Consider the following 23,905-nt stretch of genomic DNA (forward strand, 5'->3'; position numbering starts at 1 on the left):
TTTAGTTTCCATGACAAAAGTAATTGTCGAAATCACAGATATAAATGACAATGCACCTGTGATATTCATAAAATCTTTGAAAAATCCCATCCCTGAGAACGTGTTACCTGGCACAGAGGTGGCATCATTAATATACAGGATGAAGACTCTGAGGGAAATAGACAGGTCCGCTGCTCCATTCAACAGAATGTTTCTTTTAAACTAAAATCTTTGATTAAAAACTATTACTCTCTGGTAACAACCAGTGAACTAGACCGCGAGATTATATCAGATTATAATATATCAGATTATAATTTAACTATCACTGCCACTGACGAGGGGTCTCCACCCTTATCCCCCTCAAAGACTATTAATGTATTTATGTCAGACGTGAATGACAACCCACCTGTGTTTGAAGAACAATCCTACAGCGCCTATGTGACTGAAAATAACAAGCCTGGCTCCTCTATGTGTTCTGTTACAGCCAGAGACCCAGACTGGAGACAGAACGGTGCAGTGGTCTATTCTCTATTGCCCAGTGAGATCAACGGTGTTCCGGTGTCCTCATTTTTTTCCATCAACGGAGACACGGGGGGATCCAAGCTGTTAGATCATTTGATTAGGAGCAGTTTGGGATCTTCAAAGTCCACGTTGCAGCCAGAGACAATGATTCTCCTCCACTCAGCAGTAACGTGACTGTGAGTGTCTTCATAACAGATGAGATTGATAACTCTCCCCAGATATTATACCCTGCTCCAGCAGGGAACTCCTTGATGACTGAGATGGTCCCCAAAGCTGCTCTGGCGGGGTCCCTGGTTTCTAAGGTGATAGCTGTGGATGCTGACTCTGGACAAAACGCGTGGCTTTCATATCAGATAGTGAAGTCAACTGATACGGGACTTTTCACTATTGGTCTCCACAGTGGAGAGATCAGGGCACAGTGGGACATTTCTGAATCTGACAGTATGAAGCAGAACCTTGTGATATCAGTGAATGATAACGGACAGCCCTCTCTCTCTACAACCTGTGATGTATATTTACTAATATCAGACAACTTGGCTGAAGTTCAAGAACTGAAAGACATGGCTTATGAAGATAGTTCCAAACTAACTTTCTATTTGATCATCGCACTGGTCTCTGTTTCCACCTTTTTCCTGACTTTCATTATTGTCATTCTGGCCGTGAGGTTCTGCCGTAGTAGAAAGCCTAGAATGTTGTTTGGTGGAGCAGTTTCTGTTCCCAGTGCGTATTTCCCTTCCAACTATTCAGAGGTGGACGGAGAAGGAACCCGACGTAGTAATAATTATTACGCATCGCTGACAACGGGCTCACGCAACAGTGACTTCAAATTTGTCAGATCTTACAATGACAGTGCACTGCTGGCTGGTCTTGCACTAAAGAGGAGTCCAGATGAAACTTGTGAAGCAATTGACATTGGATCAAAATATTTGACAATGGCAATGAAAAAAGTTATGCAAATGACATGTGTGATACTGGTGTAGATAAATGTATTTGTTTGGTCTCCTTCCAGTAGTTTCAACTGTGTGTGATGATCCATACTAGAATTCCTTCATCCAGGACCAAGAGGTGGGATCACAGGTATAACACCATGAGAATTGGGTCAAATAGAACCATGCTCCCAGGTAGAGGTAGACAAGGCTCTTGGCTTGTGGCAGTGGGGAGGATGAGCGGTGAAACACAGGTCAATGATCACTGAAAGTAAAATAAAAATATTGTTCACATTCATGCTCCTTGGCTGTTGCATCCTTTGACCCATCATTGGACACCTGGGTCATCCCGTCGTTCCATATTACCCGATTGTCACTTTGGCCTTGGGTCAGAAGAGGCTCAAAACCTTTAGGGTAAAGTTAACTCATTCTGGAGATGGACACAATTGTTTCACATTTAGATTTTTAAACAATTGAAGAATGCAAATCAGGAGACATTTTTGTACTTATGCAGCAGAATTTGTTCTGCCATGAAAACATTAGGGACTAGGCTATGTCAGAAACATTATAAAGGAAGCTAAATGCTGAAGAAATCTTTAACATCTAACTGTGTTAATGCCTATTATTTTCAGGAAAATCTTGCTGATGATAGCTGTGCACATTTCTATGGTCTTTAAGAAAACCTGAATTTGTCAACCAAGGGCAGACTTTTCAACTCTGGTCTTGAGCAGAATCACCCAGAGTTTAATGTCTCACCCAGAGGTGGAAATGGCAATGTGAAGAGGCTAGCCTGTGTTTTGGGGCTATGTGAAGAGACTAGACTGTTAGCCCTGGCATCACAGCAAGATAAAGCTAGTGAAAAGAGGCCAGCATGTTTTCCCTGAGGTCACCCCAGGGTCATACAAGTCTCTAATGAAGAACATGTTCCATTCAATTCTATATGCCAGTCAGAACCAGCCTTCTCTTGCACTCCTGTGTAAAGCATAAGCAGAAAAGTGAAAGTATGGCTTAAAAGTGGCTGAAGACTACAGCTTTAGGCCCAATGGAGAGAAGGAAGCTGCTATTTATATTATTTGTCAGGAACACATGCTTTTCTAATGGCTTTTTTTACAGTAGTAAAGTGGCTGCTTATAGGGGTCTGAAAGAGATGACCATAGATGTATAACACAATTCTGCTATAGCTCATTCTTCTTGTAAGTGTATATAAACCTGTATTATGTTTTTAACACTCTTCTTTCATTTGTTTCTTGTCTTTTTACTCTCTCCCATTGAACCATCATTTGGACATCTGAAGGTAAAAAAAAACATATTTTCTTCTTCTTTACTTGTAGATACAGATGCAAATTAGGGTCTCCCACTGAAATGGGTGGCTCGTGCAGTTGCCATGTAGGCCGACACAATAGCAGGTCATTGTAAAGGCCTTACAGTGTAACCCTTTTCATGATTACATGTCTATCTGATGTTAAACTCAGTGGTTCCCTCAGTTCCTTCAACATTGACCATTGACCATCTCAAGCACACTGCTCACACGGTAACACACAAAGCAGTACGAACACAACTTGTCATTAGCACACAACACAGCAGTCCATCGTATTTCTCAACAGTTACACACAGAACACTGTACTGAAAAGACATCCCAGTAGTGGCCCACGAAGCAAAATCACTCACACAGAATTGACCAGTAACACAAAGTATACTTCATGCTGAACTTCACACAGCTCAGCACTGCAGACACACATACACACATACTGCAGTATGACAACTCTGCTCAGCACTGCCACACAATTCTAAAGTAGGTCAGGAGAATTCTTATTTTTGTAGATCCCCAGCCTTCCATCCCTGCTCAAATATATTTCTAATTAATTGAATTATGTGGCATCTGATCTCTCTCTGTGTGCAAAACTATCTAACCCATTGGCCTATGTTATATAACAATGAATGCCATTACATATTTTGTATAAAGATCTGGTAATACAATTTCAATTGTGATATTGGAAGAGGTGTATGAATGTGGCAGTGATATTCTAGTGCAGAGGACCCTAGACTATCATGCCTGCCAGTGATTGTTAGACTGTGGTAAAGACAAGCCTTGATGTCTCATGGATGTGTAAGCCTGCAGCAGGACATGTGTAGGTTGTTTTGCGGAACATGTGGAAGTTGTGCGGTGGATAGAGGGCTTCATGCTTCACTGCTTCGACACACTGTCTGCCTCATCCTGTGATGACCTCTGACCTCGCTCTGTGGGAGGCCGATTGGCCTCTCAGTTTCACCCCTAGTTACATGGAAATAGAGGGATATATTTCAGACTTGGGTATATTGGTTGGTGCTGTGAATTATGAAATGTTGCAGTCAGGGTTAAACACATGAAGCCACATAGATTTGCTGGTGTTCAATTGTTTATTATTGGTATATGGTGAAACAGTTATAGCATACACATTTTTAAGTCCTGAAACAGTATTCGTGTTTAGTATTGGTCTGAAAGAAGATCTAATTTAGTTGGTTTGCCACATGGCCTATCAGCTTGGGGCTGTCGCTCTCCATGGTGCTGAAATATCAAACGTGCTGCATTCAAAGACCAGTCTTGGGCTTGTCATTGTAAGTGCTCCAAATTCGTTTTTTAAAAAGAAAGTGTTATAAAAGGTGTTTACTGAAAATACACAGTGCAATAATCTTCCATTTGCTGATCTAGGCTTAGTTATGGGCTGTGTAACAAAACAGTCTGTCTTTAGTTGCCTGTGTATCATTTCGACATGAGGTTAGTCTGCGCTCTGGACTCTGAGTGCCGCTGTTGGACAGTAAGACGAGTTATAAGCTTCAAATTCACAGAACCTCCTGACTGATGGATTCATATGAGCTGATACAACATTCGGGGGAAGATATCTAGAATCAAACAGGAATGAAAATCAACACTGAATGATTACCAATATAGCTGATTTAAGTGGACTAAGAGAGACTTGTGCATCAGAAGGCTACTCAATATTTCTGTTCAGAAATGTATATTTTTGCAGTTTTTTTCTGAAATGTTTGAGGGAAAGCAAAATCGAACGCCACAATGGCAAGCACGGTTGATTATTGTGTGTGCCCTCTTGTCGCATATGGTTCAATGCCAGGTGCGATTTTCGATTCCAGAGGAAATGGTACGAGGGTCTTTGATTGGGGATCTCAAAGAATTTGGGACTAGATATCCGAAGACTAAAATATGGCCGGGCCCGCATTGTTTCTGAAGAAAAGGATTGTGTAGAGCTAAACGCGGACAAAGGGATTCTGATGGTCAAACAGCGCATAGACGGAGAGGAGCTGTGTGGACACATCCCCCTGTAGCTTCAACTTCGAAATGGTTCTAGAAAATCCAATGGAATTATTTAGTATAACTGTGGAAATACTCGATATCAACGATAATTCACCCGCCTTTGCGAATAAGGAAATTACCTTGAATATCAGTGAAGTAGCGTCGCCTGGAGCTCAATTTATTTTAGGCAGTGCCGTGGATCCTGATGTAGGTTTAAATGCCCTGCAAAGCTACAGTCTTAAACCTTCGAATCATTTTACTTTAAAAGAACAAATGTTTGCTGATGGTGGTAAATATGTGGAGATGGTTTTGCAAAGTCCTTTATATAGAGAGAAGGAAGGTGAAATGTTTCTAACATTGACAGCTGCCGACGGAGGAAATCCGCGGAGAACAGGGACTGTGAGCATAAAAGGGAATGTTTTGGATGCCAATGATAATGCTCCGGTTTTTAGTCAAGCCGTATACAAAGCCTCTGTTTTGGAGAATTCCCCTAAAGGGACTTTAGTAGCAACAGTGATTGCGACCGACGCAGATGTGGGCAGTAATGGTCAGTTAGAATATTACATTGACCACCTTACACAACAAAATGCTATGGTGTTCACACTAAATCCAAGCAGTGGAGAAATACGAGTATCAGGTTTAATCGACTATGAGAAAACTAAGCAGTTTCAAATTAATGTAATTGCCAAGGACATAGGTGGTCTCTCAAAATCTTGCAAAGTAGTAATTGAAGTGATAGATGTGAATGACAATCCCCCCATTATAGCGTTGACATCTTTTTCCAATACCATCCCCGAGCACTCTCCCCCGGGGACAACTGTCGCCATTGTTTACATTTACATTTACGTCATTTAGCAGACGCTCTTATCCAGAGCGACTTACAAATTGGTGCATTCACCTTATGATATCCAGTGGAACAACCACTTTACAATAGTACATCTATATCTTTTTTTTCTCTTCTTTTTTTTTGCAGGGGCCTCATATCCATTAATATGGATTTGAAAAGGCACGTTTTCAAAGTAAGAGACAAAGTTTATGTTTGAAAGAGAGGGACAAGTCTATCACACACACCCATACAAGCAAACACACACCCAAGAAAAGCACATGTATTCACAAGCAGAATGCAAATACCCAAGTATGTGAATTGGTTGAGCAAGCACGTGGAGACACAGACATGAATCCATGGAAAATGTACATGTGAAGGTGTAGAATAGTGGTATGCACACATCCATCAAAACTTTTCCCAGATGCTGGATCCGAGAGGAAAACATATGCTGATATTTTCATCTATGCTGTCTGTTGACCTACATCTGACAGTGCAATCTGGTGCGACATGCTTTCTGTTTGTAAGTAGACCTGTATGGCTTGATGAGCAACCCTCAGGCTGGATGTCTTAAATGAAAGGCAAACATTATTCCAAGGTGAAAGAATTGTAAAAGAAAACAAACTCTGATTTCACTGTTGATATTGAGCTGTCGAACTTGTTCACATACTGCTTTACTCTGCTCATATGTATATACTGTATTCTAGGCTACTGTATTTTAGTCAATGCCCCTCCGACATTGCTCGTCCTAATTTCTTAATATTTCTTAATTCCATTCTTTGACTTTTAGAGTGTATTGTTGTGAATTGTTAGATACTACCGCACTGTTGGAGCTAGGAATACAAGCATTTCGCTACACCCGCAATAACATCTGCTAAATACGTGTATGTGACCGATAACATTTGATTTGATTTGATACTTGAACAAGACATGTATTATTATGAGGTTTTGTGGGCCAAAAAAACTTAATTACAGTGAATCTGACAAGCCCAGACAGCACAGAAACACGACACACACAGCGCCAAATCAAACATACACAAACAATGAAGTAACCACACAAACAATGGTTACAAATGTGGGAAGTAGTATATAAAGTTCTAATCGTGCAACTGATAGCCCAAGTTCGACGAGACTTTTTGGAACTTGAAAGATTGCACGTGGCCTTTACCCTGTGGGATTGCACCAGGTCGGATTAGTGGAAGCAGTAGCCTACTGCGAGAGTAGGCAGACTTGGTACTGGAGGAAAAGTAACCAGAAAAAAATAACTAAAGGCAAAGGAAACACTAATAGTCTAACTGTGAAGTGCAGACAGTCAGACTTCATGCAGCGGGCCTTACTGTTTTACTTACCTTATTGTTAACGTGAAAGACTTGGACTCTGGACAAAATGGTCATGTTAATTGTTCCATCGACCATTCTCTTCCCTTTAAGATAAAATCTTCATTAGCGAACTATTACACTTTACTAACAAACAGTGTTTTAGACCGTGAGGTTGTGTCTGAGTATAACGTCACAGTGACAGCGGTTGACAAAGGTCTTCCCTCATTACGTCACAATAAGACCCTTCGCATAAGAATCTCTGATGTGAACGACAATGTGCCAGTGTTCGATAAAAGCGAGTACACAGCTCGGATATTAGAAAACAACTCCCCAGGTGTGTCAATTGGTTTGGTCCACGCCAAAGATGAAGACTGGGGTTAGAACGCCAGGGTCTCCTATTTCTTGGAGGAATCGCAGGTGGGAGGAAATTCTATTTCATCTTTAATATCGATTAATTCTGAAACAGGAGTGATTTATGCAGTGAGATCCTTTGATTACGAACAAATCAAAGCTTTTGAATTCCACGTTAAAGCGCAAGATAGAGGCTCCCCTCCACTTAACGTGACTATGAAGTTACTAATTCAAGATCAGAATGACAACCCTCCTCAGGTTCTCTACCCAGTACAGACTAGTAGCTCTCTGGTGGCTGAAATTGTGCCTCGTTCAGCAGATGTGGGCTATCTTGTCACTAAAGTGGTGGCTGTTGATGTGGACTCTGGACAGAATGCCTGGCTCTCATATAAACTGCAGAAAGCGACAGACAGGGCGCTGTTTGAAGTAGGCCTACAGAATGGAGAAATAAGAACCATACGCCAAGTCACTGATAAAGATGCTGTGAAACAAAGGCTCGCTGTTGTAGTGGAGGACAACGGACAGCCCTCTCGATCAGCTACAGTCAACGTGAACGTGGCGGTGACGGACAGCTTCCCTGAAGTGCTCTCAGAATTCAGTGACTTTATGCACGACAAGGATTACAACGATAACTTGACTTTTTATCTTGTTTTGGCCTTGGCTGTCGTGACTTTTCTCTTCATCTCGTGTGTAATGGTTATAATATCAGTTAAGATCTACAGATGGAGACAATTTCGCAACTTCCACCACTCCAATCTTCCAGTTATTCCATATTATCCACCCCGTTACGCAGACGCCGGAGGGACAGGGACTCTGCAACACCTGTACAACTATGAGGTGTGCATGACGACTGACTCGAGAAAAAGTGACTGTAAATTCGCCAGACCTTTTAGTCAGAACGTTTTAATAATGGACCCGAGCTCTACTATGACTAGAGACAATGCGACCTTGCAACGTTCTCCGAATGAGAAAAGCTTTCTGGATGACCCGGATTCTCCTGAGCAGGTGAGACGGCTGTACAGAAATATTACATGATTTGTTTAGTGAAAGTAGACTGATGAGCTTGCAATATGTTTGGATGCATTTCTTATCAGTACATTCTGTAAATCCTTTGTGGGGTCCTGATGGGGATGGGGGGGGGGGGTATGTGTATTGTCAGCACATTCGTCAGGCCAATCAAATGATGTATTTGTTTCATGATGTAGTTTATTAAGTAGACCTAGTTAGTCTTGAAAAAAGACAGCACTTACAGGGTGCTGTTTCGTGAAGAAGTATGGGCCTACTAAACTCAGAAAAAATGGAAACGTCCTTTTTCAGGACCCTGTCTTTCAAAAGATCTTTCGTAAAAATCCAAATAACTTCACAGATCTTCATTGTAAAGGGTTTAAACACTGTTTCCCATGCTTGTTCAATGAACCATAAACAATCAATGAACTTGCACCTGTGGAACGGTCGTCGAGACACTAACAGCTTACACTAACAGCTACTGACTCTGAAAAACACCAAAAGAAAGATGCCCAGGGTCCCTGCTCATCTGCGTGAACGTGCCTGGCAAATCTGGTGCAGTGCATAAGGAGGAGATGCACTGCAGTACTTAATGCAGCTGGTGGCCACACCAGATATTGACTGTTACTTTTAATTTTGACCCCCCCCCCCCCCCTTATTCAGGGTACATGATTCAATTTATGTTAGTCACATGTCTGTGGAACTTGTTCAGTTTGTCTCAGTTGTTGAATCTTGTTATGTAAATATACATATTTACACATGTTAAGTTTGCTGAAAATAAACGCAGTTGACAGTGATAGGACGTTTCTTTTTTTGCTGAGTTTACATGATAGTAGCAGTGTCTTAACGTGTAAGGCGTTTCAGCACCACGCTTAGTGGACATTGGCCCAGTCATACTAGGCTGTTCCGCCACGAAGCAGACAGCTGCAGTTTAATTTTGAAGGTTTTATTTACTGCGTTGTGGAACGAGCCTTTGAGGCCAAAAACCATTCATTTGCTTTTGTATTTATTTAAAAAAAATATTCTACAAAACATGATCCTTCTCTGCACAGTAAATTATGCCGATGACGTTATAGAAATAGCTTCGTAGCTTCATACATGTACATTACATTCATGATATACGTTTCAGGGTTGATTTTGTACCTCTGTCTCATCATCAGGGATTTAGCATGGTTGTCATCATTATTTTATAGATCATTGCGCTATGTTGCTCTATTGGACACACGGAACTAAAATGTTATTCATGGTGTTTCATGGGTGTCTTTCTTGGATTTGGACTGCAAGGGCCGCTGTTGATCACGGGAGGGAAATAAGAACCAAAAAAATACATCGCAATGATACCTCCCCTCTGTATACAGTTAGAGAGAAAGAGGGCAAAGAGAGAGTCGAGAGAGCAGGATAGGACACGATAATTTTTTTTTAAATTTGGATTCAGGTGGAGACAATCAAGTAACGTCCATTCCAATCTCCCACTTATTCCATATTATCCACCCCGTTACGCAGACGCCGGAGGGACAGGGACTCTGCAACACGTGTCCAACTATGAGGTGTGCATGATGACTGACTCGAGGAGAAGTTAACCTAAATTCGCAAGACCTTTTAATCAGAACGTTTGCATGAAAAAAACTTCCTGGATGAGCCAGATTTCCCATTGGAGGTTAGTTAATTTGATAAATTATTTTGTGTCTCTCATACTTCATGGTTATCCTACACCTCATTTCGTGTAGCTATTAGTTTTCACTGGTATGTTTGTTTTGTTCACTTTTAGCCAACGTGGGGCTGGTGATAGTCTACTCAGTATATATCCTAATGATCATATCCATCTGCTTATTATATTGATATGCCGTTTATGTAATGGTATACTGTATATATTTTGTAGCCTACACGTTGTATAATTGTACTAGGCCTGAGTGGCTGCTGCCTTGCCTTCAGTAGACTTCATCCACAATTCCAGCACCTTGGAAAGCGACAGGGCCTTGCTCTACCACGTTCACTATAGAGCTGGTATTTGCTGTTTTTTATCAGGATGCTGTTCTATTTTACCACACAGTAATTAACACACATGCACTGTTTACGTTTTGTGTGTATATTCCACCGTGTGGTAATCAATATAATATAATAATGTGCACGTGTGAGTGAATATTTTAATGCAGTCTTTTTTACAGCTTTGAATGCTTATGTTCCCATTTCTCGTTTATTTAGTCTTTGGGCTCTGATTGCCGCTGTTGGTCAGTAGAAAAAAGTAATTATCTAACGTGTAGAGGTCCCTCCCAAACAACTGTGATGTATAACAGAAGGCGGAGAGAGAGATTCACATATCTCTTCACGTCTAATAAATACAGGTTTTAATTGCAGTCCGACTGGAATTTTGAGAATTCTTCCGAGGATTTTGTGTTTTGCTGCTACAAGAAAGTGGCCTTCCGGATTTATATTGAGATAAGCCTCTGTTGTTAATAATGGAGGGAGGATTTATCATATTTAACATCATGAGATGGCAACTGTTTTGCCGTCTGCATTGGCAACTACGGTTGTGTTTCATTGCGTGCCTAATCCAGACCGTTTGTGGTCAAATTCGCTATTCTATTCCCGAGGAATTGAAGAAATGATATTTTGTTGGGAATATTGCGCAGGATTTAGGGTTAAATGTGGGACGACTGAGAGCAGGGAGGGCTCGTATCGTCACCGGAGACAGCATTCAGTACACAGAGCTAAAGACAGACAAAGGGGTATTGGTCGTCAGCGAGAGGATTGACCGAGAGCAGCTCTGTGGTGATTTTACTCCACGTAGCTTTACTTTCGAAATAATCTTAAAGAACCCGATTGAACTCACAGTGTCACTGTGGAAATTGTGGATGTCAATGATCACTCACCGATATTTAAAAAACAAGAGATCAAATTGGAATTCAGTGAGTCTGTTGCACCGGGAGCACGCTTTGTTTTAGGGATCGCGGAGGACCCTGATGTTTGAATAAACGCTCTTCAGAATTACATATTAACTCCTAATGATAACTTCATCCTGAAACAACATATTCGACCTGACGGGCTGAAATGGGCAGAGATGGTGCTTCAGAAGCCGTTGGACAGAGAGCAAGAGCCCCGTATCTCTCTTACCTTAACTGCAGTCGATGGTGGAAATCCACAGCGATCTGGCTCTGTAAATATTGAGGGCACTATTTTAGATGCTAATGATAATACACCTGTGTTTAAACAGTCAGTCTATAGAGCAACTGTTATGGAAAATGCGTCCATAGGCACATACATCACTACCGTTAATGCCAGTGACTCAGATAGTGGATCGAATGGACTGATAACATATTCATTTTCCAACATGAACGGTAAAGTGGCCGATGTGTTTAGTGTGGTTGAGAACACTGGAATTATATATGTTGTTGGGCAGCTAGATCACGAAAAAACTAAAAAGTATGACGTTGGCGTCGAGGCCAAAGACCAAGGGGGTCTAGCAGATTCTAGTAAGATGAAGTAGTTGATGTTAATGATAATGCACCTGTGATAAATGTTATGTCTTTCTCATATCCTGTGACTGAAGACGCACCAGTCGGTACGACAATAGCAGTTATCAATGTCAAGGACGTAGACTCAGAGTTGAACGGTCAGGTGACATGTAACATCAATCACAAACGTCAGTTTAAGATCGTGTCTTCTCTTACTAATTACTACACCTTGGTAACCGATTCTGCTTTCGACCGAGAAATATAATATCACAATAAAAGCGACCGATTCTGGCTTCCCACCCCTCTCAAGTAACAAAACAGTTGCTCATAAGATTTCTGATGTTAATGACAACGCCCGTGGGTTTGATCAGAGTGAATACTCCACATTCATCATGGAAAACAACTCTCCGGGGATATCTATATGTACAGTGAGCGCCGCTGACTCTTATTGGATTTCACAATACGCGGATATCTTATCTTTTGGAAGAGACCTAGATAGTTGTGTCATCGTCCATTTCTGTTTATTCTGAGACCGGAGTGTTGTATGCTGTACTGTCCTTTGATTATGAACGAATTAAAGAGTTTAGAGTTCATGTCAAAGCACAAGATGGAGGCTCACCGCCCCTGAGCACCAATGTGACTTTAACTGTATTTAGAATGGAGAAATAAGAACCATACGCCAGGTCACGATAAAGATGCTGTGAAACAAAGGCTCACTGTTATAGTGGAGGACAACGGGCAGCCCTCTCGATCAGCTACAGTCATTGTGAACGTGGCAGTGGCGGACAGCTTCCCTGAAGTGCTTTCAGAATTCACTGACTTAACGCATGAAACAGATTACAATGAGAACCTGACTTTTTATCTCGTTTTGGCCTTGGCTGTGGTCTCTTTCCTCTTCATATCATGTGTATTAGTTATAATATCAGTTAAGATCTACACGTGGAGACAATCACGCATGTATCAGTCTAGTCTCCCAGTTATTCCATACTATTCACCCCGTTACGCAGACACCGGAGGGACAGCGACTCTGCAACATATGTACAAATATGAGGTGTGCATGACTACTGACTCAAGGAAGAGTGACTGTAAATTTGCCAGACCTTTTAGTCAGAACGTGGTAATAATGGACTCGATCTCTACAGATACTTTCCAAAATGCACAAAGAGAGAAAAGTTTCCCACATTCTCCTGAGATGGTGAGATAATCATTGCCCAATGTGTTATGTTGCTTAATAATTGCATTAATTAAATAGTTTTATTTAAATTAGATTAGATTGGGACTTTGTATGTGTATTATCAACTGATTTACTAATGTTTTTCCAAGAGAGCCTCTAGTCCTGTTCATTTCAGCACCACCACTTGTGGACAGCGACACTGTCGGACACAGTCCCGCAGCCTCTTTCACGTATTATTTTATAGGGCACCGTAAGTCTGTTTACAGGTTTTATTATAACAGAACGATACTAAACCTTAATGAATATTTTTTTAACGTTAGGTGTATTTTTTTACATTTAACTTATTTTAAGTGAGAAGTAGTTCTGTCTGGGGATGACAACATATAGGCCTTAATGTGTATCTATCTCAGTTTTGTCTTACATTGACATGTTTTTGAGCAAATGTGTCACACTAGAAGATATAGTAGGCCATACAATTGAAATAATTAATGGTTTGTAGTGTCATTTTGTACAGTAGAAGTGCGCTCCTTGCAATGGTCTGTGAGTGCCGCTGTTGGTTCAGACTGTGAAATGTAAAAAGCACCTCCCATATCTGTGAGCTCTTTCTATCTGAAGGTTGCTAGTTGCTTCAGCCATATTTGAAAACAGACTCGCTAGAGTTACACGCCCGAAGCAGGCGGAACGACATGTTTTGTGATTAATTGACGATCGTTTGGATACTTTTACTTCGTTGTCTTTGGTCTGTGTAGATTGGTTTTTCTGTTGGTCTGGACATTTATGTAGTATATGAACTGGATTTTATCAAATGTCTGCTAGGAATCTGGTATGCGCTTTTGACAGCCATGCGTCACTATGGCTTATCCTCGTTTTATTTGGATGTATAGTCCATGGACAAGTGAGATATTCTATTCCTGAGGAGATGGCGAAAGGCTCGGTCGTGGGTAATGTCGCAGAGGACTTGGGCATTGCTCTGAAAAGGCTGAGGAGCGGCCGAGCTCGTATCATAGCCGGGGACAATAGTCCCTATGTGGAGCTGAACACAGACAAAGGAACACTGGCAGTGAGTGAGAGGATAGACCGAGAGCTCTTGTGTAAACAAACTTCTCCGTGTAGTTTCAGCTTCGAGCTAATCTTAGAAAACCCTATTCAGCTTTATGAAGTTACCGTAGAAATCATGGATGTCAATGACCACGCTCCTACATTTCCCAAAGATGAAATTTATATCGAGATTAGCGAGTCAGCCCTCCCGGGAGCGCGTTTCTTACTAGATAGCGCATTTGATCCAGATGTTGGAGAAAATACAATACAGAGCTACACTCTGAAACCTACTGATAATTTCATTCTGAAACAGGAAACTCGTGCAGACGGAAACAAATACATAGACATGATGTTGCTGTCGCCAGTAGACAGGGAGAGCCATGAGGAATTAACCCTCGTTTTAACCGCAATTGATGGTTGCCATCCACCGAAATCAGGCATGATGAAAATAAATATCCACGTTTTAGACGTAAACGATAACACTCCCGTATTTTCCAAAAAGCTGTATAGGGCGTCAGTTCCAGAAAATGCGCCTAAGGGAAGCCCTGTGGCTAAAGTAAGCGCAACTGATGCAGATAAAGGCATAAACGGAGAGGTGACGTTTGCTTTCAGGTACAGCGCAGACAGTAACAACGGGCTTTTCAGAATCGATGCACAGTCAGGTGAGATTTTCGTTTTTGGACATCTAGATTTTGAAAAAGCTAAAAAGTACGAGTTAAACATCGAAGCCAAAGATCATGGCGGCTTCACTGATTCTTGTGCCATGATTATTGACATAATTGATGTGAATGATAACATGCCTGTCATATCTTTGACATCATTCACGAATCCTGTTTCTGAAAACTCTCCACCTGGCACAACAATTGCAGTGATTAATGTTAAAGACATAGATTCGGGAGAAAATGGACAGGTGCGTTGTAGCATATCAAAAGATTCCCCCTTTGTCATTAGGTCATCATTACGGAATTACTATACGTTATTGACAGAGGAAGAATTAAACAGGGAAATGGTATCAGAATATAACGTCACTATAACTGCCACAGATGAAGGCTCGTCCCCTCTCTCTAGTAACAAGACTATTAACTTACGAGTGTCTGACGTCAATGATAACACACCAATATTTGAAAAGGAATCTTATATCACAAATATAGTGGAAAATAATTCACCAGGTGTATCATTATTTACCGTAAGAGCATCAGACGCTGATTGTTGCCAGAACGCACGCGTCTCCTACATCCTCGAGGATTCTGTGGTTAACGGGGAACCATCTTCCTCCTTAGTTTCAATTAATGCTGAAACTGGTGTTATATATGCGGTGAGATCATTCGATTACGAACAACTTAAAGCATTCAAAATCAATATTAGAGCGCATGATGGTGGTTCTCCAACTCTCAGTGGCAACGCAAGTGTGCATGTACTTGTCCAAGACCAGAACGACAACGCTCCTCAGGTTCTTTACCCAGTACAGACTAGTAGCTCTCTGGTGGCTGAAATGGTGCCTCGTTCAGCAGATGTGGGCTATCTTGTCACTAAAGTGGTGGCTGTTGATGTGGACTCTGGACAGAATGCCTGGCTCTCATATAAACTGCAGAAAGCGACAGACAGGGAGCTGTTTGAAGTAGGCCTACAGAATGGAGAAATAAGAACTGTACGTCAGGTTACTGATAAAGATGCTCTTAAACAAAAGCTCACTATTGTCGTGGAGGACAACGGGCAGCCCTCTCGATCAGCTACAGTCAACGTGAACGTGGCGGTGGCTAATAGCTTCCCCGAAGTGCTCTCAGAATACCCTGACTTTACGCACGACAAAGAATACAATGATAACCTGACTTTTTATTTAATTTTGGCACTTGCTGTGGTTTCACTGCTTTTTATTTTTTCGATTATTGCTATAATGTCAGTGAAAATCTACCGGTGGAAACAGAATCAATTATTCTATAAATCTGCAGCAAACCTCCCCGTTATCCCATATTACCCTCCCGTTTACCAAGATGGAACCCTGGGAACCCTACAGCGTGTATACAACTATGAGGTGTGTGGAACCACTGACTCTAGGAAGAGTGATGTGAAGTTTGCGAGGCCTTATAGCCAGAACACACTGGTGGATGTGAGTCGAATGGGGACAATGCAGCGAGAAGAGCGAAAGCAGGAAGACGCTGATGTCGATGGAGAGGTGAGACACCCACCCTCCCCCTATCCCGTCCTCTATTCAGATGTTGCTGTGTGTGTGTAACCGAAGTGAAATGGCTAGTTAGTTAGTGGTGGTGCGCGCTAATAGCGTTTCAATTGCTGACGTCACTCGCTCTGAGACCTGAAGTAGTTGTTCCCCTTGCTCTGCAAGGGCCGCGGCTTTTGTGGCGCGATGGGTAACGATGCTTCGTGGGTGTCAGTTGTTGATGTTCGCAGAGGGTCCCTGGTTCAAGCCCAGGTTGGGGCGAGGAGAGGGACTGGAGGAGAATGACTGGGTGATGTTTATAATCATGTATGCTCTGGCCTCTATATGATCAATTCAAAGTTTACAGCTGGAACCTACATTTATAATGAATTGTCCATATGTACTATACTACAATTTGCATCACTTGAGTAGGTTTTTGTAAAATAAGCAAGGTCAAATTCACAGTTTATTTGTGATATTTTATGGTGTTAGATACTTTTCAAGATGTGTTCACTTTTAGAGCAACTATGTGGAACAGGCCATGAAGCTGGCAAAATAATTTGTTTTTTTCGGAAATTGTGATTTCTGATAGAAGCTGTGTAGATTGTGAAAAACGTTTTTCTATACACATGTAATATCTCCGCTATGCGCTTAGTGCCGCTGTTGACCGGTAGAGCAGTAGGCATACACGAGTGTAATTTTGTCCCTGCCTATATAGTGTGGATGATATTAAAGTCGCAGTGACATGTGCACAATCCCCTTTGCTTTGGGAGAGTGAGGACACTGTCTAAAACGGATGTCACTGGAATAACAGAGGTAGCATATATATTTTGATTTGCTGCCTTGCCTACATATGAGTGTTATTGGATTTTAACATTAGATAGTTGTGCAACGCATATTAAGAAAAACATGCATTTTCTTTGTTTTTGTGGAACAAGGGGAGGAGGTAAAAGGGGATCCGCCATTCGGAAATGGCAATTGCATCTTCTCCTTTTCTCAGTCTGTTTTTCAATGTATGTGGACTGCCAGTTCCGCTATTCAATTCGTGAGGAGATGACGACTGGTTCGTTCGTGGGGAATATCGTTCAGGACCTAGGGTTGGAAGTTAAAAGACTCAAATCAGGTCGAGCGCGTATTTTTACGGAGGATAACCGTGAGTATATCGGTCTCAATGTGGACAAAGGGACTCTGGTTGTGAAAGAGAGGATTGATAGAGAGGAGCTGTGCGCCCAAGTGGCTCCATGTTCATTACATTTCCAGATAATTCTTGAAAATCCCGTTGAACTTCACCGTATTGACGTAGAGATATTAGATATTAACGACAATACTCCAGTATTTTCTAATAAAGATATTCGAATAGAGATTAGTGAGGGGTCTCTGTCTGGAGCCCGGTTTCCGCTAGAGAATGCTATGGATCCTGACGTCGGAATTAATTCCATTCAAACATATTCTCTCCTACCGAGTGATCATTTCACTCTGAAACAGCATTCACACGCAGAGGGAAGAACATATGTAGAGTTGGTGCTTGAAACGATGCTTGACAGGGAAACGAATGAGCAACATACCTTGGTGTTAACTGCTGTGGACGGTGGTAATCCACAGAAGTCCGGTACTGTTAAAATATATATAGAAGTATTAGATATAAATGATAATGCACCTGTTTTCAGTGCTGGCCTTTATAAATCCTCTGTCTCCGAAGATTCTCCAAAAAACACCGTGATTCTGAGAGTCAGTTCTACCGATTCAGATAAAGGGACACATGGGCAAGTTATGTATTCGTTTTCACATGCCGGTGGCGCGTCAGATCTGTTTAGTGTAGATCCCCTTACAGGGGAAATTATACTTACTGGACAATTAGATTTTGAGCGTAGTAAACAGCATACACTAATTGTGCAAGCAATGGATCGGGGGCGTCTATCAGATACAAGTAAAGTACTGATCGACGTTTTAGATGTCAATGACAACGACCCTCTAATTACACTAATGACCTTTTCTAACCCGATACCCGAAGACGCACCTTTAGAGACTGTTATAGCAATGTTGAACGTGAAAGATTTAGACTCCGATAGAAATGGACATATCAAATGTTCCCTCAACCAGGATTTACCATTCCACATTAAGGCATCCTCCTTCAACATCTACAGTTTAGTCACAGATCAGATGTTAGACCGTGAAATGATTTCTGAGTACAATATTACAATAATAGCAAGGGATGAGGGGTTTCCTCCGCGATCTACAAACAAGACTCTGACATTGAGAATATCCGATGTGAATGATAATGCACCATTATTTGAGAGGCACTCATACACTGCTTCTGTGATGGAGAACAACTCTCCAGGTGTTTCCATATTTTCACTAACAGCCAGTGATAAGGACACCGGCAACAGCGCACGGATTTCATATTGTATAGATGATTCATACAAAGATGGACTTTCAGTATTCCCATATATATCTGTCAATTCAGAAAGTGGCGTTATACATGCAGTGCGTGCCTTTGATTATGAACAAATCAAAGAATTTAAGATCTGCATTAAAGCGCAAGATGGAGGCTCACCGCCTCTGAGCACCAATGTGACTTTAACTGTTTTCATAACAGATGAGAACGACAACGCCCCTCAGGTTCTCTACCCAGTACAGACTAGTAACTCTCTGGTGGCTGAAATGGTGCCTCGTTCAGCAGATGTGGGCTATCTTGTCACTAAAGTGGTGGCTGTTGATGTGGACTCTGGACAGAATGCCTGGCTCTCATATAAACTGCAGAAAGCGACAGACAGGGCGCTGTTTGAAGTAGGCCTACAGAATGGAGAAATAAGAACCATACGCCAGGTCACTGATAAAGATGCTGTGAAACAAAAGCTCACTGTTATAGTGGAGGACAACGGGCAGCCCTCTCGATCAGCTACAGTCAACGTGAACGTGGCGGTGGCGGACAGCTTCCCCGAAGTGCTCTCAGAATTCACTGACTTTACGCACGACAAAGAATACAATGATAACCTGACTTTTTATTTAATTTTGGCACTTGCTGTGGTTTCACTGCTTTTTATTTTTTCGATTATTGCTATAATTTCTGTGAAAATCTACCGGTGGAAACAGAATCAATTATTCTATAAATCTGCAGCAAACCTCCCCGTTATCCCGTATTACCCGCCCGTTTACCCAGACGGAACCCTGGGAACCCTACAGCGTGTATACAACTATGAGGTGTGTGGAACCACTGACTCTAGGAAGAGTGGTGTGAACTTTGCGAGGCCTTATAGCCAGAACACACTGGTGGACGTGAGTCACATGGGGACAATTCAGAGTGAAAGGAGAGATCAGGCTGATGCTGATATCGATGGAGAGGTGAGGGCATATTGAAATTAATATTTACTCCTGATCAGGGTTGTTTTATAGGCTTTGTTGGGTGTTGATGCATCTCTTTCACCATCGTCTCCCTCTCTTTTCGCTCAATTGCTCTTTCTCTCTTTCTTTATCGCTCTGCGTTCGTGTGAGCACAAGCGTTGTCATTACGCATGTCTTTGTATGCACTCCGCTGCATCTTTGTCTTATTTCTCTTAAAAACTATTCCTGTAACACATTCTTATCCAATATTTTATGACACTATGGAGGTGAATTTTGCATTACGAAATATCTAAATGTTTTATGTCAACATTTATTCGGTATTTTTAAGTGTGATACATTAACATGCCAAAGCCTTAATTTCTGTAGTATTGCAATACTTTGTTTGAACCCTAAGTGCCGCTGTGGATCGCATGTAATATAAAACACAATCACACTGTGGTTCCTCCCATAATAATGCGTTTAGAAACGCACAGAAGCACACTAAACTGGAGCTCCAGATGAGAGAATAAAGACCCTTGTCTGGATTGTACATTAGGTGTCCAGAGGCTCTTTGTTCTGTTAATGGACGCCACATTGACTGGATTCTTGTCAAATACATTCTAGGATGCATTTTCAGCCTTAATATTGTGATTTGGCTTCAGATTTTTTTCGTGAAATGGCAATGAGAAAGAACAGACTCTTCGAGTGGCCGTTGTGCGTGTTCGTGGTTTGCGCGTTCTCAGTTTACCCTGTGGCCGGGCAGGTCCGCTACTCCATCCCGGAGGAGATGACATTGGGATCCTTTGTTGGAGATATAGCAAAAGATCTGGGACTGGAGCCGCAACGGCTTGTAGCCGGGACAGCTCGGATTTTCATCGCGGGCGACAGTGAGTACGTAGGGCTGGACCGAGAGAAAGGACAATTGTTAGTGAAAGAGAGAATGGACCGGGAACAGCTATGTGCGGAGATGCCCGCCTGTAGCTTCAGTTTCGATGTGATATTAGAGAATCCAATGGAACTGTTTCGAGTTACAGTTGAAGTACTAGATATCAACGATAATAGCCCCGTCTTTCCGAAGAGAGAAATTGAATTGGAAATCAGCGAGTTAGCCGTACCTGGTGCGCGTTTCTCTATCGAAAGCGCGGTAGACCAAGACGTGGGGGAAAATGCACTTCAGAAATACATATTAAACCCCACAGACCATTTTAATCTTAATATTCAAGGTCGCATAGATGACAGTAAACACATAGAGATGGTACTTCAAAAACCTCTGGACAGAGAAAAGACAAAGCATCACTATTTGACTTTAACTGCTGTCGATGGTGGAGACCCTCAGCGGTCTGGAACAGTTAAAATTCACATCGTCGTTCTCGATGTTAATGATAATGCGCCTGCATTTAGCCAAGCTACATATAAAGCATTTGTTCCAGAAAATGCAGTGAAAGGCACATTGATTACCACAGTAAGTGCGACAGATGCAGACGAGGGATCTAGCGTCAATATAGAGTATTATTTTGAGCATGCCACCAAAAGTATTCAAGAGCTATTCACAATCGACCCGATTTCAGGCGAGGTAAGAGTAGTAGGAGATATAGATTATGAAAAGAACAAACTATTCCAAATAAAAGTAAAAGCCAAAGATCATGGTGGCTTAACAGACTCGTGTGGCATCGTTATTGATGTTATTGATGTTAATGATAACATTCCGAAAATAACCGTCATGTCATTTTCTAGTGCCCTACCCGAGGACTCAGTTCCTGGCACTATTGTAGCCATGATTAACATCCAGGATCTTGATTCCGCGGAAAATGCAGAGATAACATGTTCCATTCATAACAACCTTCATTTCAAGATGGAATCATCTTTATCAAATTACTACAATCTGGTGACAGAATCTGTATTGGACAGAGAGCAGACAGCAGAGTATAACATAACAATCACGGCGGTAGATGGAGGCAGTCCGCCGCTCTCAAGTAAAAAGACGCTCAGTTTAAAGATATCGGATGTGAACGACCATTCACCCCAATTCCAACAAGAAAGCTATGATGCCTATGTGTTTGAAAACAATGTCCCTTCCCGGTCTTTCTTTTCTGTGAGCGCAACAGATGCAGACCTAGGACCAAATGCTAAGGTATCATACTTCCTTGAGGATGGTAGTTTAAACGGGGCTCCACTCTCCGCATATTTGACAGTAAATTCCGACAGTGGGGTGCTTTATGCGGTGAAGCCCTTTGATTATGAGCAAATCAAATCTTTCAAAATCAATGTCAAAGCACAAGATGGAGGCTCACCCCCATTGAGTGGCAATGTGACTATAAACATATTTATAAAAGATGAGAACGACAATGTGCCTCAGGTTCTCTACCCAGTACAGAGGAGTAACTCTCTGGTGGCTGAAATGGTGCCTCGTTCAGCAGATGTGGGCTATCTTGTCACTAAAGTGGTGGCTGTTGATGTGGACTCTGGACAGAATGCCTGGCTCTCATATAAACTGCAGAAAGCGACAGACAGGGCGCTGTTTGAAGTAGGCCTACAGAATGGAGAAATAAGAACCATACGCCAGGTCACTGATAAAGATGCTGTGAAACAAAAGCTCACTGTTATAGTGGAGGACAACGGGCAGCCCTCTCGATCAGCTACAGTCAACGTGAACGTGGCGGTGGCGGACAGCTTCCCTGAACTGCTTTCAGAATTCAGTGACTTCACAGTGGACAGGGAATATGACAACAAGCTGACTTTTTATCTGGTGTTGGCCTTGGCTGTGGTCTCGGTTCTGTTCATATTCTCCATCATTGCCATTGTCACGGTAAAAATCTACAGATGGAGACAGAATCGATTATTCTATAAATCTGCAGCAAACCTCCCCGTTATCCCATATTACCCTCCCGTTTACCCTGATGGAACCCTGGGAACCCTACAGCGTGTATACAACTATGAGGTGTGTGGAACCACTGACTCTAGGATGAGTAATGTGAAGATTGTGAGGCCTTATAGCCAGAACACACTGGTGGATGTGAGTTGCATGGGGACAATGCAGAGAGAAGAGAGAGAGCAGGAGGATGTCAATGGAGAGGTGAGACCCCGCTCCATTCTGTTCTCTATTCAGATGTTACAACTGAAACATGTTAGTAGCATGGTCCAAACTGTGGTATGTTGTATTGGTGGCTGGACTACAGCCAAACATACTTTGACCCTCTTCCAATCTGTGTAATGTCTGTCTATCTATATGAACGGGTGCACATACATGCAATGTATCTTCATAGGACTTTACCTTTATAATGTGTAAAGGGTTCTCCTACTATACATCAGTGAAGGCACTACATGGTGCTGACTAGTGTTATCCGTTTCTGTGTTCATCTCAGCTGGCGTATCAGTAACTAAAGTGCATTTGGGCAGCAGGTAGCCTAGTGGTTAAGAGTGTTGTGCCAGTAACAGAAAGGTTGCTGGTTTGAATCTCCGAACCAGCTAGGTGAAAAATCTGCCATCATGCCCTTGAGCAAGGCATGTAACCCTAATTGCTCCTGTAAGTTTTTCTGGATAAGAGTGTCTGAAAATGACTAAACATGTTAAATGTAGAGGCATTAGTGAGGCCAGATGGCTCATCATCAGGCATCCTGTGATGTCATGATTCTGTGTTAACCTGGTATAATGAACTGTGACTATGATCCTCAGTTGATTACTCTTCTCATTTACCCTGCAGGTGTGGATTTAAAAGAGCATGTTCTAAACTCACTGTATCAGTTTCCTTAGGTCTCTTCTGACTGACTGACTGACTGATTGACTGACCTCACTCTGCTAATACTATCAAATCTATGTTCTGAGGAGCCTTCTCCTTCTATCTCTCTCTCTCTCTATAAAACACCATAACGCTTGGGCACACTGACCCACTTTCCCGCTCACACACTACTCTAATAATCTGTGCTGCTGTACTGCAGTAATGGGCTTATATGTCTCTTCTATCAGGCTCTGGGCTTCATTCCACAGCAGTGTTACACTCATGCCTGTATGAACACTGCATCTGCTCTGTATTCAGAATGAGTATGCATGTCTGTCTGTCCATCTGTCCATCTTTCTGTCTGTAACCAATGTCTGTCTGTCTGTCTGTCTGTCTGTCTGTCTGTCTGTCTGTCTGTCTGTCTGTCTGTCTGTCTGTCTGTCTGTCTGTCTGTCTGTCTGTCTGTCTGTCTGTCTGTCTGTCTGTCTGTCTGTCTGTCTGTCTGTCTGTCTGTCTGTCTGTCTGTCTGTCTGTCTGTCTGTCTGTCTGTCTGTAACCTAGGTCACTACTTGTCAGTCACAGTAGTAATGGCTGACAGGTTGTAAGGGTTTTTAGATTAGAGCATGTTAGTGACAGGTAGAGAGATTTCTCATCTGCCTGGCATCCGCCAGCAACAGCTTCACATCTTTGTCTCCTGTTTTAACCACAGAATCCTGCATAGATACTGAGGTATTAGATGTGTTAGAAAAACGTAGGACTTTTTTTATGGTTGTGTGGTTGAGTGTTTGTGGTTATGTTCATGTTAGGGTCCCTGTCCTTGAATGTTTGTGAGTGAT

At 42.1% G+C, this 23,905-nt stretch overlaps 2 protein-coding genes across 7 annotated transcripts in view; both read left to right on the forward strand.

The window, feature by feature from the left end:
* Nucleotides 1–4,293: 4,293 nt before the first annotated feature.
* Nucleotides 4,294–7,185, forward strand: LOC106568114 (protocadherin beta-1-like). The gene is given in 3 exon segments (XM_082960446.1): nt 4,294–4,584; nt 4,586–4,735; nt 4,737–7,185. Coding segments are annotated over 3 exon segments (1,122 nt in total). The 5' UTR covers nt 4,294–4,447; the 3' UTR covers nt 5,572–7,185.
* A 6,256-nt stretch (nt 7,186–13,441) lies between these two features.
* The window catches only part of LOC106594404 (protocadherin gamma-C5), a 56,780-nt gene continuing 46,316 nt past the window's right edge, over nt 13,442–23,905 (forward strand). The window contains exon 1 of one of the 6 annotated variants that reach the window (XM_045692369.2): nt 13,442–16,051. In XM_045692369.2, the coding sequence (XP_045548325.1) occupies nt 13,646–16,051 (2,406 nt within the window). In that variant the 5' untranslated portion in view covers nt 13,442–13,645. Of the gene's footprint in view, nt 16,052–16,859; nt 19,376–19,452; nt 22,428–23,905 lie in introns of those variants that run through there. The other 5 variants (XM_045692375.2, XM_045692368.2, XM_045692374.2 and 2 more) reach the window with 5 other exon arrangements.

Source organism: Salmo salar, chromosome 13 (assembly GCF_965601325.2).
Source record: "Salmo salar chromosome 13, fSalSal1, whole genome shotgun sequence".
NCBI classification, from domain to species: Eukaryota; Metazoa; Chordata; class Actinopteri; order Salmoniformes; family Salmonidae; genus Salmo; species Salmo salar.